At 34.2% G+C, this 18,508-nt stretch overlaps 1 protein-coding gene across 1 annotated transcript; it reads left to right on the top strand.

Annotated features, from left to right (window-relative positions):
* Nucleotides 1–233: 233 nt before the first annotated feature.
* LOC128203100 (uncharacterized) lies at nucleotides 234–17,863 on the top strand. The gene is made up of 7 exons (XM_052904376.1): nucleotides 234–346; nucleotides 12,540–12,650; nucleotides 13,892–13,951; nucleotides 14,397–14,565; nucleotides 15,274–16,081; nucleotides 16,403–16,610; nucleotides 17,112–17,863. The coding sequence occupies exons 1-7, from the start codon at nucleotides 302–304 to the stop codon at nucleotides 17,328–17,330; spliced, it is 1,620 nt and encodes a 539-aa protein (XP_052760336.1). The 5' UTR covers nucleotides 234–301; the 3' UTR covers nucleotides 17,331–17,863.
* The last annotated feature ends 645 nt before the right edge of the window (nucleotides 17,864–18,508 follow it).

Here is an 18,508-nt window from a genome sequence, read left to right as displayed (position 1 = left end):
CTGGGATGTTATTCTTCATATGAATGGGTATTGCATACAGATAAAATGTACATACATTTAGAACAATTGGCTAATATACAGTAAGTCGAAAGTCGCCAACGTGTGTATGAAAGGGAAGAAAAGCTTCTGCACTGTAACCGCCAGCTGAACTCAAATGTGAAACTGTATTATAAACCATACGGTAAATCTATTATACAATGACGTCAGCTTATAATTCAAGTTAACAGCACATGCTTGCACATATAATCTTGTGTTTTCTTCAGTCAGTTTCACCAGGTAACTCGCCACAAACTTTTCTGACATGAAGGTTTTTCTCATAGTTTTCATACTAGGAATATATTTCCAGGTAACTTTTCAGATTATCATTTTAGATTATTTCATGTAAATTATAACGTGATGTTTTTGCATCTAATCCAACAATAAAAATGTTCAAGAGTTAAATACGAAGTCATTATGAAAGTGAAAAAGTATTTTTCATCAGAAAAGAGTGTAGTCCAATACGATTAAATTGGAGTGTAGTCCAATACGATGAGATTGGAGATTGGAGTGTAGTCCAATACGATTAGATTGCAGTGTGGTCCAATACGATTATATTAGAGTGTGGTCCAAAACGATTAGATTAGAGTGTAGTCCAATACGATTAGATTGGAGTGTAGTCCAATACGATTAGATTGGAGTGTAGTCCAATTCGATTAGATTGGAGATTGGAGTGTAGTCCAATACGGTTAGATTGCAGTGTGGTCCAATACGATTAGATTAGAGTGTGGTCCAAAACGATTAGATTGGAGTGTGGTCCAATACGATTAGATTGGAGTGTGGTCCAATACGATTAGATTAGAGTGTGGTCCAAAACGATTAGATTGGAGTGTGGTCCAATACGATTAGATTGGAGATTGGATTGAGTCCAATAGGATTAGATTGGAGTGTAGTCCAATACGATTAGATTAGAGTGTAGTCCAAAACGATTAGATTGGAGTGTGGTCCAAAACGATTAGATTGGAGTGTGGTCCAATACGATTAGATTAGAGTGTGGTACAAAACGATTAGATTGGAGTGTGGTCCAAAACGATTAGATTGGAGTGTGGTCCAATACGATTAGATTAGAGTGTGGTCCAAAACGATTAGATTGGAGTGTGGTCCAAAACGATTAGATTGGAGTGTGGTCCAATACGATTAGATTGGAGATTGGATTGAGTCCAATAGGATTAGATTGGAGTGTAGTCCAGTACGATTAGATTAGAGTAGTCGGAGAGGATTAGAGTTTTGGCGGAGAAAGTACGAGATTCAACATACTCTAATATACAATCGGTTTGAACCAGGGTAGCCAAATTATCGAAATTATTCACAAACATAGTTTTAACATCATAAGTTTGTATGGCGGTTGATTTCTAGCATCTCGTGTTTGCCTGTTGGCGTTGTGTCTTGGAGCTAACACGCCAGAACAACGAATTAAGGACGCCAACAGGCCATTTATTTAGCGTTACAACAGCAACGTTATGTGTCGTGTTGTAGTTTAGGAGCGTATGATTATATCAATCGACTGTGTGGACCTGTTTGCACAAGCACGCCAGAATAACACATGCATGTATTGAGTAGTTGATGCCACAAGCAGATAGCAAACGTTGGAATACACTGAACAATTCTGTAGCACTATTTTTATAGCGGGGTTAAATATCTATGTAAATACATTTTACGAAATGGCCGATTTAGCTTTGAAGAAAACTACCCAACGCACTAAAACATGAAGTATAGAAAAAACGTTGTAATTACCTAATACATGTGTGCTTCCTGTACGACTGGTTTGAATTTTTTTAAGTTAAGGGGGCTATCTATGCATGTCTTTAAATGGGCTGTACTCCGTATGATAAAATAGCGAAAAAAAAAGAAAATTGTCGAACACTGACATAAACTTGGCATCGATGTGTACAATGCATTGAAACTTACTAACTGAAGTACCTCATAGTTTACAATTTATTTAAGTTTAGGAGCTATTTCGTATTTTTCCATTAAAAAAGATTACTGGGTATGTCTACCAGGTAGAATTCATTCCTTATGCGTGATTGGCTAGTCGGTGTTATCACGTGATATTACCGAGGTAGGTGTATAGCTTAATTATGTCACCCAATCAGAGTAAGCCTTCATAGCTCAGTGGATACGACGCTGGAATGCAATTTTGGCGACACGGGTTCGAACCCGGTCTCCGACACAATTTGTTTACATTTTGGTACTTTTTTGTAATTATGATATCAAAGCGTAACACATTCTATTAGATAATTGTCCTGTGATTCGTTACAGAAAAAAACTTTATTTCTGGTGCCAGTCTTGTGTACATTCCCTTTAAATACTAGCATGTACCTATTTAGAATAATCCAACATGCTTCCTTTTAATCAGTGTCAGTGATAAAGATATAACTAAATCAATATTTTGACAATAGAACGTGCGTGGTAATTTGAACATTCATCCCCTTTAAAATGTTGTTGTATTTCAAAATGCAGCGTGTGTGATATCAGTTACATTTATTATACCTATGAGTGATTACATATCATTTAAATACACATTGAACAACAGTGAAATATAAACATTTATAGGCACATTTGTCAAACAAGTAAAAAAAGATTGTCCGTATTATAAAAGCTTTTGCCCGGTTATTTAATACGTGTGTTATTATTAAGGTGATATCAACAGGGCACAGCTGTAGCTATATCAATTACTAGAATTAAATCACAGAATATACATTTTGATGCTGTATTTATATTTAGTCCTAAAGTTTGTGTTATTTTAGCTATGCTATAGATCAATCGAAATTTGTTTAGTTGTATACCTTAACTGAATCACACATACCTGGTTACAATGCAAATCTACACCATACCATTAACAAACATGTGTGCCACCGTGTATGAATATGCTCATTTATAGTTACTTTAAATTATATTCCTTGTAAGACTAGTCCAAACCGTTAATTAAAGACATCTAGGTTCTTTAGATCAGAACTTCTTTTGGTAGGAATTATTAACTATTGTTATTCAAACATATTCTATATATATAAATAACATATCCCACAAATATATACCCGGATTTTACATAAAAATCAAATTTAAAAGAATAATTGTTCCAAATGTTGCACATATTTAAACAGATTGTAATCCATAGTTAAATTCCATCATGAATTAGTTATAAGCAATAAGCATTTACGAAAATGGTCACCGTGTTACTGTCAACATACATGCACGCTCCATGCTACTGCAGTACTTCAGTCATACGAATGAATTCATTGTATCGCACTTGTAGAAGTCCAAGGGAAAACAATAAGGGCTCTTCCTACTAGTTCCACGAATCTTAATAGTTTTGAATTGCAAGCAAATTCATATTCAAATAGCGTATGAGAGGATGCTCTCACATATTTATGTGGGTCATAAATGGTTTCGATTTTGTTAAGAAAAAGTTATTTTATTCATTTGTACACAAACCAAACAGCAACTGTCAGATACTCAACAAAATTTTGTTAAGTCAAGCTTGGTCAACTCCTTTCATCCCTAGTGTGCTCATTGCTTACGCTTTGCGTGAACATGTCAAGTTTCATTCTATTCAATTTTGAATTACCCTAACCCCCTTTCAGAAATTTGATAAAAACGACATCACCCGAGCGACAAGAGATAGCCATACACTATTTCAATGTTAACACACTGCTTGATGCATAAATACTGGAACCTTGACTTTTAAAAGCAAAATCAACAAGTTCTAGAAATACTCATGACCTGCTCCTTATAAATAATTAACTTAAACCTTTTTGGAACATTATTTAAAAAAAATCAGAATGTTTTACCGTCTCCTTAAAAATAAAATAAGGGTTTGAAATTTCCCACTACTATCTTTAAAGAAGCTAATGTAACGGTCCGCTTGTAGGCGGCGGATGTGCGTTCATAATGATGTAGCGGTCCGCTGTAGGCGGCGGATGTGCGTTCATAGTGTAACAGTCCGCTGTAGGCGGCGGATGTGCGTTCATAATAACATTCCGTTATAAACGGAAGTACGTTCATAACGGATGTTAACTTGGTTGGTAATATGCAAATTAGCAAAGCCCGGGCTCTGTGAGAATAGAGGACCCTTTCAGGGTCGAGCATGCTTTTCTCTGAAAGGATCTGTTGGTGTTTCTTTGACGTCGCACGTTACACTAATAAGAAATTAAATTAATTACTTTTTAAAGAAAATAGTGTATAAACTTCTGTTACAAATTGTAAGCTAATGAAAAAAGAAAAGAACAAAAAATGCTTCTGGATCTATTAGAATCGCTACCATAAAACCCTCAAAAGATTTGTTGTCATGAGCTTAACAACATAGGCTAAAGCATTGCAATTGAAGAGTTTCAAGTGAAGGTTTTCATAAGGGGTGTGCTACCTTATTGTCGACCATATACGAATGGAATTAAGCTTTTAAATATAATCTTCTCATGTATGTTTATAAAATGGCAAATAAGCAAAACGTGAAGCTATTTTATGTTTGGTTAGAAGCTATTCAATATTTTGTTAGACGTTATTTTATAGTTTTGGACCTTGTCTATATTATTTTCTCGTAAACTCGTGTTTTAACATAATACAAACTCTAACTAACAAGAGCACGAGTGCTAGTAATACAGTTGATAGATCTAACCGCGTACATGTATGCACAAACATTTTGAATTTGACCAATTTCCAGTTTACATTCATCAGTTCGACAATTATTTTTTTCTTTTTAAAAACATTCAAAGTCTGCGCTGCATCCCTCTCAAAAGCATCCTCGAGCACATCCTCGACATTTCCTCTGGGGTCTTCGTAAACACACGGGAACTATCATTCAACTTTAATATACATGCAACTAATTCGCTGTCTCAGCAACAAAACATCCTTCGGCTGCACTGAACATGAATTCACCCCGAAAGAATACCGTAAGATCCAGAGTCTGAGAGCGACAGTGACTAGATATACAGTACGAAAAACACTAAACAGAGGACTTCCGTTGCTTTTACGAATACACACTTGAATAAGTCCATCATTGTTAATATAAATATGTTGAAATTTGTTTTGAATGTACACAAATGCCACATGCTCAAGTTGCATTAAATTGTATTTCTACGCGATACATTTTTTTATTTCCGAAATACTTTTGGTCACAGAAAAATAATACGCCACTCGTGAAAATATTTTTTGTGACCACTCGTGAAATAAAATCTTACACTGAATATCCTCTATATATTTTACTGACGCAACTGTTTCTTCAATTTTTAATATATTTGTAAGACTTAATGTTCGGACAGTATATTGCTACGTTTTGATACCACACCAATTTGACTGAATTTAATTTGTTTAATTGTATTTAAATTCAATATCTCAATGTGCCCCAATTATTCTCCTTCAATCGTTTGCAGTTCCGCTTAAAGAATAAATGTAAAATTATTAACTACAGCAGTCTGAACTTTTATAATATGTACATGTAATACAATTTATGTAGACTAATGTCCAGATATAAATATTTCACTCTATATTATTTTTTCATCGTGAAAGAGAAATGCATATATCAAAGTATCATATAAAAGGGCATCTAGACTTGCGTTTTGATCTTCGAATTGCATTAGGAGCTAGTCTTAGTGAAATCAAAATCAGCAACAGCCAACGGCAATCGAATACGACATTCAGGATCAAATGGGTTAATTATAAACATAGTACATGTTTAAATCACTTAAAAGACACATGCCTTCATATTAAATGTTACGTTCATCATGACGTAATTTTTAGTTAATGAAGTCCTTTCAACATCAAGCAATGCTGAATGGAATTACAAGACGTCAGCAGATTGGAATACTGACTGTGTGTTTATCAAGCAAGCGTTAACATGCCAAGAAAAATATTTTTTCAGAGAAAATGGATCAAATCTCAAGACAAGAACAACTTTCAAACTCAAATTAGTGTGGCAAACAACTCCCAGCAGACACGGGGTCAAGTGTTCAGTTTACATCTGTCGTAAACTTGATGCTCAGAAGCGGCATTAACTATAGGACAACGCCAATTGAACAATTAATTTTCTGTATGTACAGCTACCTTGTAAGCATATTGAATACACATTTGGACGGAAATTAACAGGATCTTTACCGTTATGTGGATATTTTCTATTCTTTTGCTACAGGTAATTCAAATACTCATTTTATGTTCCTTTATGTTGTTGGTAGTACTACGCATCTTATAATTTTAGGGTTTACTTAGTTTTGTTACAGCGAAACCAAGGTCAAGAACTCCGGAACTTTTTATTGTACCTTTTGTAGTAGCCTTATTTTGCAGACTTTAACAAATCTAAAGACCTTGTCACATATTTCATTGGGTCTTATGCACAGACTTATAATATTTGTCACGTTGAATGTACTTCGTCGCCTTAATACGGAATAAATGTTACATGAAAGAAGAAAGTGAAATATATCTCCCAAGATATAACACGAGGGACAGGTCATATTATCAAAATTTACTTCATCTACCGGTTTTGGTACTTGTTTTTACGGAAGATCGGAGTAATTTGTAGACATCATTTCCTTAAGATAAATGTCATTTCCAAACTTTAATATATAATCGTTCTAGCCATAGCTGCCAGATGTGATAGTAGTGAAAGGCAATACAATATGAACTTATTTCTATTGTGCGCCTTTTGGTATTTCTGCAGGGTTTTATTACGAAGAACGTTTATAAAATGCCAATATTGAAAGGAGACAAGGGCCTATGTTTCAGGTATGGTTATTATACATAATCTCGTTTTGTTCATCAAATAAACAGTTACATGTTTGATGTTCTTTTGAATGATTTAAATTACTACTTGCTTTGATCTTAATTTTTTTTCATTGGTTTCTGTTGTAATTTCAATTGAAAAAGGATCAATTAAAGTACCGTATATGTGTTTATAACAACACTAAATGGAAATTGGTGGTATATTGCAGATGTTGTTAAACAAGGTCACCAAAGACGACTTAATCTGATTGGAGTTTAAACAGAAGATTAAATGGAAGAAATTTTGACCGACAGAAAGAGGAATTAAATTGGAAATTTGAAAGAACTGTTATAAAACAAAAATGAAGAGTTTGTCAATTTAAAGATCCAATTAAATTCTCAACGAGTTCTTGGTATCAAAATTTGGAAAAGATGACAAACTGATTAAAGTTTACACATGTCTGTAACATAAAGTTGATTTCATTCCTGTATTTCCAAATATGTCCAACCTTAAGGAACATGCTAAGTCAATATCAAAGATTCTAAAAGAATAAGGCTTTTTGGTAGAAAATTCAGAATGCCCCTTATTGCTGAATTATTCTTGTTTCTATGTAGGTAATGAGTAGGTTTGTTAGAGCAAGCGTTTGCAGTACGGTTCAATTGGTCAAAACTCTCAGTCAGCAGAATCGTAACATGAGTACACCTTTTATTGCACCGACATTATTGTCCGATCGCACTGTTGCAAGACAGCTATCCGTCCATAAACCCTTTTTGTAATTGCTGAGCAACTGGGCATTACTCCTATAAACTCGGGCACCTGGCCAATATACTTCGGAGAGAGATTAACAGAATGTTCGACCGAAGTTCAGTACAGTGATAAATAACAGACTTGTGAATATGACTTCAACTAAGGTTCTTGGCAGCTGGTACTCACTTATCCAAACAAATTTGAATGCATCGCAGACGGCCTTGTTCATTTGTAGGGGAAATGATAATGAAGCCCATGATATGTAAAGGGCACTTTCACTAACTACTCGGAAGGTATGTACCTCCAAGTCGCTTGGTCATAACAAACCTGCCTAATAATGATAGGGCGTTAAATGATATAAGAAGGAAAGTGAACTAGACAAACGTGTTTGCGTCATGAGACAATAGTAGTTCTGTTTGAACAAGAAAACATTGTTCTGAACACTGGAAGTTCAGTGACAAAGTGATATTTACCGATGATCTTAAAATGAAGGGTGGTGCCTTACCAAAATCTTCAAGACAGGAAACCTTTTCATGTTGCACATATGAGCATACAAAAATGTTTGCAAAAATCTAGAAATGTATTATATTGGTCTGGGTTAACTTTTGAGATCAAACACATGATTTCACTGCGCCCATCTTGCTTAGATAAATGGTACTCTAATGCCAAACAACCTTAAGAGCCACATAAGGTTCCGCAATACCCTTGGTTTAAGGTTGGAGCAGATGCATTTGCCTTTCAAGGAAAATATTATCGCAAAGTCATTATTTTGAAGTAAAACATTTTGAACAAATTTCAAACGTAAAACTGCTATTGGAGTTCTTAATTGAGGATGAAATGCACTTTTGGTTGACTAAGCGTACCATTTCGAGTTATTTCGGATAATTACCCGTGTCATGCTAGTCATGAATGCAACAAATTTGCAATTGATTGGAACTTTAATCATATGATCATGGCTGATCCATATCATAGACAATCGAATGAATTAGCACAGATCGAAATGTTTCGTAAGTGTTGAAATCAATGTCTGATGGTCAAAATGATCTGATAGGTATACCCGAATGCAGAGCTACCCCACTGGAATGGGGTAACGGATGTGCACAGTTGTTAATGGGTAGACAGGTGAGATCTGATATACCCTCTATCAAGGAAAAACTCATTCACAAAATGCTTGACCATGATTATGTCAAACGAAATGTCATTCATTGTTCAAACTCCAGTTAGTGGTGGCTATAGTAGAAAAAGTTCATTCATTGAAAGCAAATGAAACCGCATCAAACCCGTGATTGCTGATTTGGTAATTTTAAAAGATCCAATCTGATGTAAAAATCATTTCCATTGGAAAGTAAGGTAACTATCCCGGCAGCCAATCTAAATCAAATATAACAAGCAAACCAAGACAGTTTTCATCGCGTCTCTTACGAGTGCCCTTTACGGAATGAAATGATTACGTGTCCTGTTGGAATATGCCTTTTGCGGACACAAAGTTTATTGTACAATATGACTCTGGTCGATGCACAAACACAAGAGCAAACACATATAATGCAAACGTGACAGATTATGAAAATGATATATAATGCTTTCAAAACTGAGCTTCCATAAACAAATCTTTCTGTATATGATATCAGAAGGAAAACAATCCTGGTGGAATAAAGTCCTTTACGGTTACCGTACTGTATATGTATGAATTAGCTAACGGCTTTTTATTGGAAACGATTTGGAACTCAATTGCATTTAATAAGGATACACATATCAGGAAAGCTCTCAAAATGCTGACATCTACATATTAATGCTGTGTACATAAGACCGTCCTTATTTAAGAAACTGGGTCACGAACATTTACAGTTGAATATATGTGGGACAGATGCTTTTGACTATGTTACAAACTTCTAGTTAATGTTGAAGTATTTAGTACAAGCTGCAATACATACTACCAAACACATTTTGAATGGTTAAACTGTTACATGCAAAACATTGTGTCATTAGAAAGGTTTGGTGTCATTTCGTTTTATAAGACCCAATCAGAATTAAACTAGTTGCTTTAAACACTGTCAATTTCAAAGTCACTTGGTCATATCGTAAAGTACGAAGAAAAGTGGTTACACTAAACTTTATATTGTACGCAATATACATTTGAGGAGTAGGCACTGTTGAGCTACTTCGTTAATAATATATGAATTTCTAAAAACTACAATATATATATATATATATATATATATATATATATATATATATATATATATATATATATATATATATATATATATATATATATATAAGTATTGTCTTTTATACAGTTTGATGAGACTTGCTGATCGAACACAGTAAACCCGTAAGCAAAAAGTGTCCGTGTTGAATCACGCACTCATCCCTCGGAAAACAACATTTGAATTTTAACATTATGACTCTTATATCCTTTTTTCGGCAGAGGTGAGCGTAAGATTTCCCTAAGTGGTGCTCTAATTGTCCTACCCTGAGTGCAGTCATAAATGCTTAACTCTAGCTTCAATCGCTCTTTCAAATATTATACTTCTTTATCCCCACTATTTTTCACCGAGATAAGAGAAGGCGTCGGCGGAAGCTTTTTTCGTTGGAGATTAGCTTAATTTTAATACCATTTTCAGCACTAAAAACCGATGCCAGTCGAAGTTGCCTCGTGTGCACGAGACTGTACGTAAGGTTTTCGAATAATGTCCCTTTGAATATATTCGACAGCTTTCGTTGTTGGATTATTATTTTTTTGTATTACCTTCTGGTTTGTTCAATGATGCAATCATTATCAGCTATATGAGGACATAGTGCTTAACATTGACTTTGCTAAACCGAGCTGTATCGGATGGCTGTTTTTGAATGACTTTATTTTAACCTTTAAGGGTTGGCACATCTGATCTGGTTGGATTCATTTTCACATAATATAAACGCGAATATTAACTGGTTTTATTGCCCAGTATACATTTGCTCCAGTGATTACGTGTTTCACTGACAGTTTGAAGGTGTTCATCCCATCATTTTTTAAAAAGTTATTTTGACAATTAAACTAAACTTTTCTACCATATGACTATGTTCAACTCCAAATGACTTTATTTATATTTTTGGGACCAGGCTTTTGAATGACATGTCTTTTAGATGAAAGGTCAATAAAAGTGCATAAGAGTCAAAATATATTGTCCAGATGGAACAATATCTGGTTCCAGGGCGTTTATCCCATTATTTGTTGATCACGCTATTTTGATACAACGTCCGTTTGTTGAGTTTGTACGTTTTTGTCTCTCGTTCAGTGCATTTAAGGCCTTTGAATTGTGCATCAAAACAGGATTTTTATCTCTTTATATTACTACTGAACTTATCCCTGTAGATTCATTGTATTATTTAATTGATCCAGATAATCAGGGATTGATGATGAACAGGCGAATTTCCTAACCTATATATTTCTTAAAAAAAATGGCTTTAATGTATATTTTTGTGGTCTATGGTTATTAATTTAATATATTTCAAGTGAAACACATGAATGAGAGGTTATGTAAAATTAACAAGGTCAATAGTAGTGCATGAAAGTCAACGTATTTTAAATTGGAAACGAGTCTGGTTGTAACCTTTGCGGTTGTAACGTATCTGGCTTTTTGAAGTGCCGTTTAAATACAAGTTCAAAACCTTTGGTCATCTCACACGTTGTACTACACTTCAATACTCATGTTTTCCAATGTGATGCGACTTGTTCGTTTTGTGATAACGTATTTGAATGCTTTTACTATAACATATCAAAAGGGAAATGTCAGAGATTTAAGACAGACCCAGGTTTTCTTTCTATATCGTATCTTGCATGTTACTAAGGGAAACAATTCTTTTCCTTAGTTTTAAGATACTCATGCGCCTACGAAAGAATAAATCATTTCAGGATCTCATCTTCAGAGAGAGCAACAATGTTTCAAATTTAATTCTTAATTATAAAATTAAATTGAGGAAAAACGCTGATGACAAGCTAACGCATATAAATTGTATTTGGTCTGTATAATGATTTGTAAGCTGAACTCACTTTGACGTTAGTGCTCTCAGTCAGTTTATATTCCACTTATAACATTCTCATTCACCATAACCTATATTATACTGACTTAAAAATAACCGGCGATTACGTTAAAGATATGGTAGTTTTTACGCAAAATCAAAGATTTGTTGATACATCTGCGTTTCGCGAGAAATCCCCACTATAGAGTTATACATGTATTATCAAACATATTGAGTTTCTTCACATAACGTTTAGGTTGTCAAAGTTAATCACAACGAACTAAGAACCCGTGTTTACAAGATGAACATTTCTTCCACCTCAGATAAGTAGATTTCAAATTTAACCATGCTAGAAATTCTTATCTTGTCCACTGGCAAAGATAAAACAATTACCCGTATGGAACTTCTTTTTAATGGTCATCACATTGTTATTACCTTCCTTGTTGAAGACAGTCGTCTGTAGCATAATAAAACCTTGTCTTGTGGCAATATTTAGAATGCTAATTAACTTTTTCTCGCTTCAAATGTCACCATAAAAACGCGTCATTCAAGAAATAATGCTCCACTCTTCTCACAACTATTTAAAGACCGATTTGACTATTAACATAATATGAATCACTGCGCGCATATTCCTGACAACCAAGAATTATCACATATCCATACGCTTTATTTTCACTGCGTACAAAAGAGTTCCAGCAAAAAAATACAGTTTTACTTAATTTTGTTAAACTGAGATGGAAGAAAAATCATCTACAATAGCTGCTCGTTTAAGGTGTTTTCCGCAAAACACCCTACGCTTGGGTCGGGATGAGCCTATCTTACACTCTCGGCCATGGAAGATACTTATGATGAAACATATTGAAAACGATAACAATGTTTCGTTTTTATTGTGTCTTTCGTGCAGTGTCTGTAAGATATTTGTGGATTAAACATAGAATACATTGTGTGACAACATCCCTGTTGTTTTCGTTGTAATGCCTGGATGTGCAGTTGTGCTTTTTGGCTCGGGTACCATACATGTGATATAAACCAGTGTTCTGTAACAACTGTGTATCTGTATCTACAGTTGTGGTTGGTTGCCCGGGGATCGGGCAGCAATGAAGACTGGAGAGAGATGGCCCAGACCTTGCGGGAACAGAACCTAAGACTAGAACGACAGAACACGAGATTGCAACAGGTATATACATATATATTTTATATTATATCTATATTTTATTGTCAGTTCAAATTATTTTATATATAAGATGATGTTGTTTCAACTAAAACATAAATTGAGAAATAATTTAAATCGATGCAAATGCATGTATTTGTTGAATATCTGTTTGTAATTCAGCGGTTAATCTTTGTGCAAGTACATTCAATGTCATAAAGTAGGTGTCTCGTAATTTCGAGGATGTCGATGTATTAATACATTTTAATCGGTTTTGGTTTGTTTTGTTTTCATATTGCATTGTACGACTCTAAGCCAATAGAAATTAGTTATACAAAGTTTGTTTTGATTATTGTTTTGAGATCTAACATCACGTTTATAAATGGAATTATGTCACAACACAATTGAGCAAACTCTTTCGTTAATGTGACACCCTTATTCAAAATCAATACATACACATATACATTTTGAGTGATACATCCTCAACTACTTACTAAATAATGCATTTATGGAAAATATTAATTACTTTTAACAAAATTATAACATTGATTTAATAGCTTAAAACGCAAAAATATTAAATGATTGGTGAATGGTAAAAGATTTATTGCGATTTACTATGGTCTCATAAGGTAGAAATACCGTGTTTTCTGCACATTTCTTGTAAATTAAACTCTGTATCCATCATAAGAACCATTGTTTTCGACATTTATTCATCCTTTTGGGTATATTAAAACAATTGTATTAAATTTGTTAAATCTTAATTGGAAGTAATAGTGTATCTTTAAAATGAGTTTTCATGTTTTTAACCAATATTTATATGAAACGAGCTCAATAGCTAAACGTTTGAATATAAGATCTGTTTAATGGCACAGGGTGAACGCCAAAGACTTAGAACACAAAAATAAAACATCACGAACTAGAAACATGCACACAACTCCACAAACAATACAGTGAATATATACCATTAACACGTCATTTCCCTGCCTAAACGACGACAAATTTAGAATAAGTGTATTAAATAGCAAGTTTAACCACTTTCTGCCAAAGTTTTGAAATTTTTAAGCATGTCCTCGATTTTCTCCTTCACTTTTTAAATCCACTCTACTCGCATGAGAAGACCAGGGCTAAGAAATGGGTTTATTTTGTATTTCGCTGACTTGAGGTCACCGAAATGGTTTGTTCCGGAAGTAGTATTTTAATAAGCACATGGTCAAAATAAGATACATTATCATGCAAGACGAATTATTTCCATTTTTTAAATGTTACAGGTATTCACTGGTTTAGAGCACATGTGCGCTGCTTTAGGCAAGGGAACTCAGGAAAGACAGGTTTGTAATTGGTAGAGTTTTACAAAAAATAGCACTCCTTTTATTGAATCATTTACCAATGATAGGGTTTATAATTCTCAAAGAAAAGTTAGCGTGATGTGATTCTATAACAAAGCTATTGTTGTCCATTTTCATAGTATAATGTACTGTAAGTCTATACCAATGGTATTATTTTCAGTTTTTAAAGTAGAGTTGGTGTACTGTTAGCTCGTATTGATGCAGTTAAAAATAAGCACGATTTTTATTATTAATTTAGCATTGGTCCTATCACCTACTCTTCTTATCTTATTAGACAACATGGACACTCATCACACCCAACGCATGTGTATTAACGTTAAAATGTATATTATTATCTAATATCATCTTTGGAAAGTTTCCATTAAAATTTGTGTCAAAAGTAATATATCTCCTATTTCATCCCCATACATAACATGCATTTTTTCAGAGCCTCAACGACTCCAATGAAGAGGCGATTCTGGAGATCAAGTCCGTGAGTTCAACGGGGTTACTTACAGGCCAGGACTACGTGAACGTTTCGGTCACCTACATAGCGCCAATAAATCATGCCGTTTCGTTCACCTTCATCTACAAGTCTAACCTTATATGGAACACAGGTGATGACATACCGTCAAGTGTATTTAACAAGTTGACTTTCTAGAATTGGCAAAGATTCTCTGGTTTAGGCAAATTTATGCTTAAAAAAGGAAAAGGTTAATAAGTCCATATACACTCATTTATACTGATAAAGTTATATTTCAGTTACTTTTTTAAACATACTCCGAATTGGTCGAATCTTTTTATGCACAAATGGTTGCTATTTGGTCTACTTTTTTCTTTCTCTTTAAATACATTTTATGTAAACAAAACATTTAATGACCGTTTATATGCTTGAACTTACATTAAATCAAGAGCTTATTTGAAAGACTTCACTTTATTGCGTTCAATCCGCGATGTTGAAGGATTACAAACATTGTGTTGGTAAATTCGATTACGCAATGAAATTATACACCCTCGCTAGTTTTGAAAAGAAGGGTTTTGCGTGCAGTAACTATTAGAAAAACACTTTGTCTCTGGCTGAAACATCTGCGGACGTCTATCTAATGTATTTACAGCCTCGTTCTTTGCATTTCCCCAGCGCCCGAGGCTTTGGCGCCCTTTAAGAGTATATGCTCCCCATGTTTAATTACATTAAGGTATCATGCTATATTTTAATAAGATCATTTACTGTAAATTCCATCATTAAATTTTACTAGTATTATACTTGATATAAAAGCGCAATGAAAAAGTAACACTTATACGATTTTTAAATTATATTGTTTCAGCTGGTCATATACGTCGAGGGAAGAAGACACACGAGTATACATCAACCGTAAAGTTAAATGAAGACGATCTGGACAATATTTCGTATGGATCATTTTTAGTGGACTCCTTAAATGAAAGTATAAGCGTCGATATAAGGATCAGCGCAGTTTCCTTCGATACCACGAGTGCTATGCCTGAGAAACGAAGTGATTATATCCGATTTAATTCTTCTGAAATTTCCTTACCAAATGAAAACACTTCAGTAATAGGAATTTTAAACGAGGATTCAAGAAATGGACAATTTCTGCGAGATGTTGAAGTTCAGTTCTACGGCATTGACACAGGAGAGACTCCACCTTCTGTTATTTTAACGAATCCTTTCCAAATTGGAGAAATAAATAAAATTCATCTAAGTTCCACGCGGCATATAACGGACGACAGTAGTAAAATTACTATAACATTAGATAAAAGCTTGGTGCAAAATGGCGGTGTTCTTGAAATTGCGCACCCGTATGATGTAGATAATGCCACTTTGGTTGAGAAATTGATGTATCTTAACAAAGTTAAGGTAAAGGTTAAGGGCCAAGACAACAATACTAAACCTGCACTGTTCAGGGGTCAGAGTTATGTATTCATTAACGAAACAAAACAAAGTTTAAGATGTTTAGCCATGGGAAGCAAAGCTCCGTCGGTGTCCATGGTGAAACTGCTGAAGAACGGGAGGGAAAAACTTGTAAGAACAGAAAATATGTTGTACGATTCTATGATGACTTTGAAAAGTCTTACCTTTGACACTTCAAAGAACTATAAAGGAACTTACGTTTGCAGGTAATACGTCAATTTCCTATTTAGATAAAGCAGTGTCATGTTAATTCATGAAAATAAGATATTGCGCGAGAGGATTTAAGTTTGCTATTCCTTTTTACTCATACAGTAGTTTAAATCCCGAATGAAATCATATCAAATTTTACTCTAGTATTATTTTTCGATGTTAACACATATCTGCTCTAAGTAAAAAAAAGTTATATAATAAGCATTGCTTAAACCTGCTTTAGATATACATATTCGCATTCGCTCTAGCTAAGAATTACCCAAATGCAAATTTCTCTTGCCTATATTCTATCACAGTGATGTACATTGAATCTCCAGAGCTACTCTTGGAGAAGCAACATCGGAGCAAACTTTCAACGTGATGCCATTCGAGCCTGCAGAATTTGACCTTAGCAAGACCGGGGTTGTGAAGAACACGACGGACAGTGTTGTTCTGTCCTGTAAAGGTCGTGGTAGACCGAGGCCGAAAGTTGTACTGCAAGTGTACAGCGAGAACGGACAAGAAATGACATCGCCAGAGTTTCAGGTTTAAATAAATTACGGCTTGGTATTGGTTCCTTCATAAAACCGGGATAATTCCAGTACTAAGCTTATGTAATATGTGGCTTCTCAAACCATTTTAAAGTTTGTTTTGAATAATTTGGAGAAGTATTTTGGAGATTTAGTATTACAATTTGCCTTGTTAATTGGCTTTAAATTTGTTTTAAGTGTTATTTTCATTTCTACCATCATTTTAAGAGACCTATAAAGCATAATACAGTTATTAGTATAAAACAAGGACTGCGCAGATGCAAAAAACACTACATACGCTATTGTTTATTAGCCGAAAGAGATTCACGTGAAAAAACACAATTAAACATACGATTAATATCAATCTCAAGCATATAAGGGTAAGCGTTAAACACAGTGAAACTCACCGACTTTTGGGCACAATCAGCAATTAAACCCGTAACCTTACTCGAATGTAATATTGCTATTCTGCAATTATTTAAACATGCAAATAATCGTACACTGTTTGTTTTTTCAGATAGAGGAGCAAATCAAAGGACACACTTCTCGTAAAACTGTGACATTGCCGTCGGAGGAGGTCAAAACCGTGCATACTGTGCTATGTACTCTGCTGCAAGAAGAAGGACCACACGCATACGAATCTAAACCCAAGTACAAGATTGAGATATTTCCTGGTTTGATAATGGAGGAAGACTTTGACCGGTTTCCCAACACTACTTCTCTCTTTTATCGATAAAATAGCGCTCTTTATGTCGTGGTTGATTTAGACTTGGCACGCCCCTGTCAACGGAGATCAGCATAACGACATAGTGTTGTTTTGTACAATGGCAACTACAGTAATATTTATCGAAACATGTTTCGATTGAAAGAGTGTTTTCTTTTGATAGATATATTCTTGTATTTGTAGTTATATAAAGTTTTTAGTATTTATTGGACAACTGCAAGAAGGTTCTGTTTAATCTGTGTCAAAGTCAACGGTTCTGTTGACGTAGCAAAAAGGATTTATAATGAGTTAGTTGGTGCATAAACTTTCGGAGAAGATAGATTACGTTGCACGACGTGTAAATAGAATTGTAAATGTTGTGATTTGCAACTACTTTATTATCACTATTATGTTAGCGATAGTTTCTTTGGGAAATACCAGCAGTTTTAGTTATGTTACCACTATTAGAATTATACTTATTTCACTCCTTTTATAGTCATTACATATCATCTTATATGTGCGTTGTGTATTGACAATATTCTAATTGAATATACTTATAAAACTTTGACTTGACTTTGCTTTATCTTAATTCTAGGAAGCAGGTATTCGCCAAACACACAAGATACAACCTAGCTATGACAAAATATTTTTTTATATATAAATGCTGATACCAACTAGCATGTTTTCAAGCAATTGTATTTCACGAACAACAAAGAGGAAAAACTAAGGGTAGAAACAAACCTACGCTTGTCATGCAAGTCGTTATAATGTTAAACTCGTAGGTCAATAAAAGGGCATTATTGTGATCTGATTCTGGTCGTTGTATATATGATTTTATGATTATCGATGATAAATAGAGGCTTAAGGATACAATAAAGTGATGTTTGTTGTGCCTAATTAAGATCTTTTTCAAAGTTAAATTAGACACAAAATCTTTTAAAATGATAACAATTTTACACTTGTGGTTCTTCAATATTTAATCATGTCTTAGATAAATGAAAAGTGTTTATACAAATTGGAGTAAGTATCAAAAACGGAAAAACAACAGAAACTTTAAAATTGGTGTCCGGTCGATTCGGCCGAGATATCATAAAACGCAAATGAACGTAAACATCGGAGAGGTGAAAAATAACTGTGTTTATCAAGCAAGCGCTATAATAACAGGATATATATATATATATATATATATGTTTGGCCCAAATCTGAACACA

The sequence above is a fragment of the Mya arenaria genome, chromosome 9 (assembly GCF_026914265.1).
Source record: "Mya arenaria isolate MELC-2E11 chromosome 9, ASM2691426v1".
Classification (NCBI taxonomy): Eukaryota; Metazoa; Mollusca; class Bivalvia; order Myida; family Myidae; genus Mya; species Mya arenaria.
Note: the sequence above shows the minus strand (reverse complement) of the source record. Positions and strands in the feature narration are given on the sequence as shown.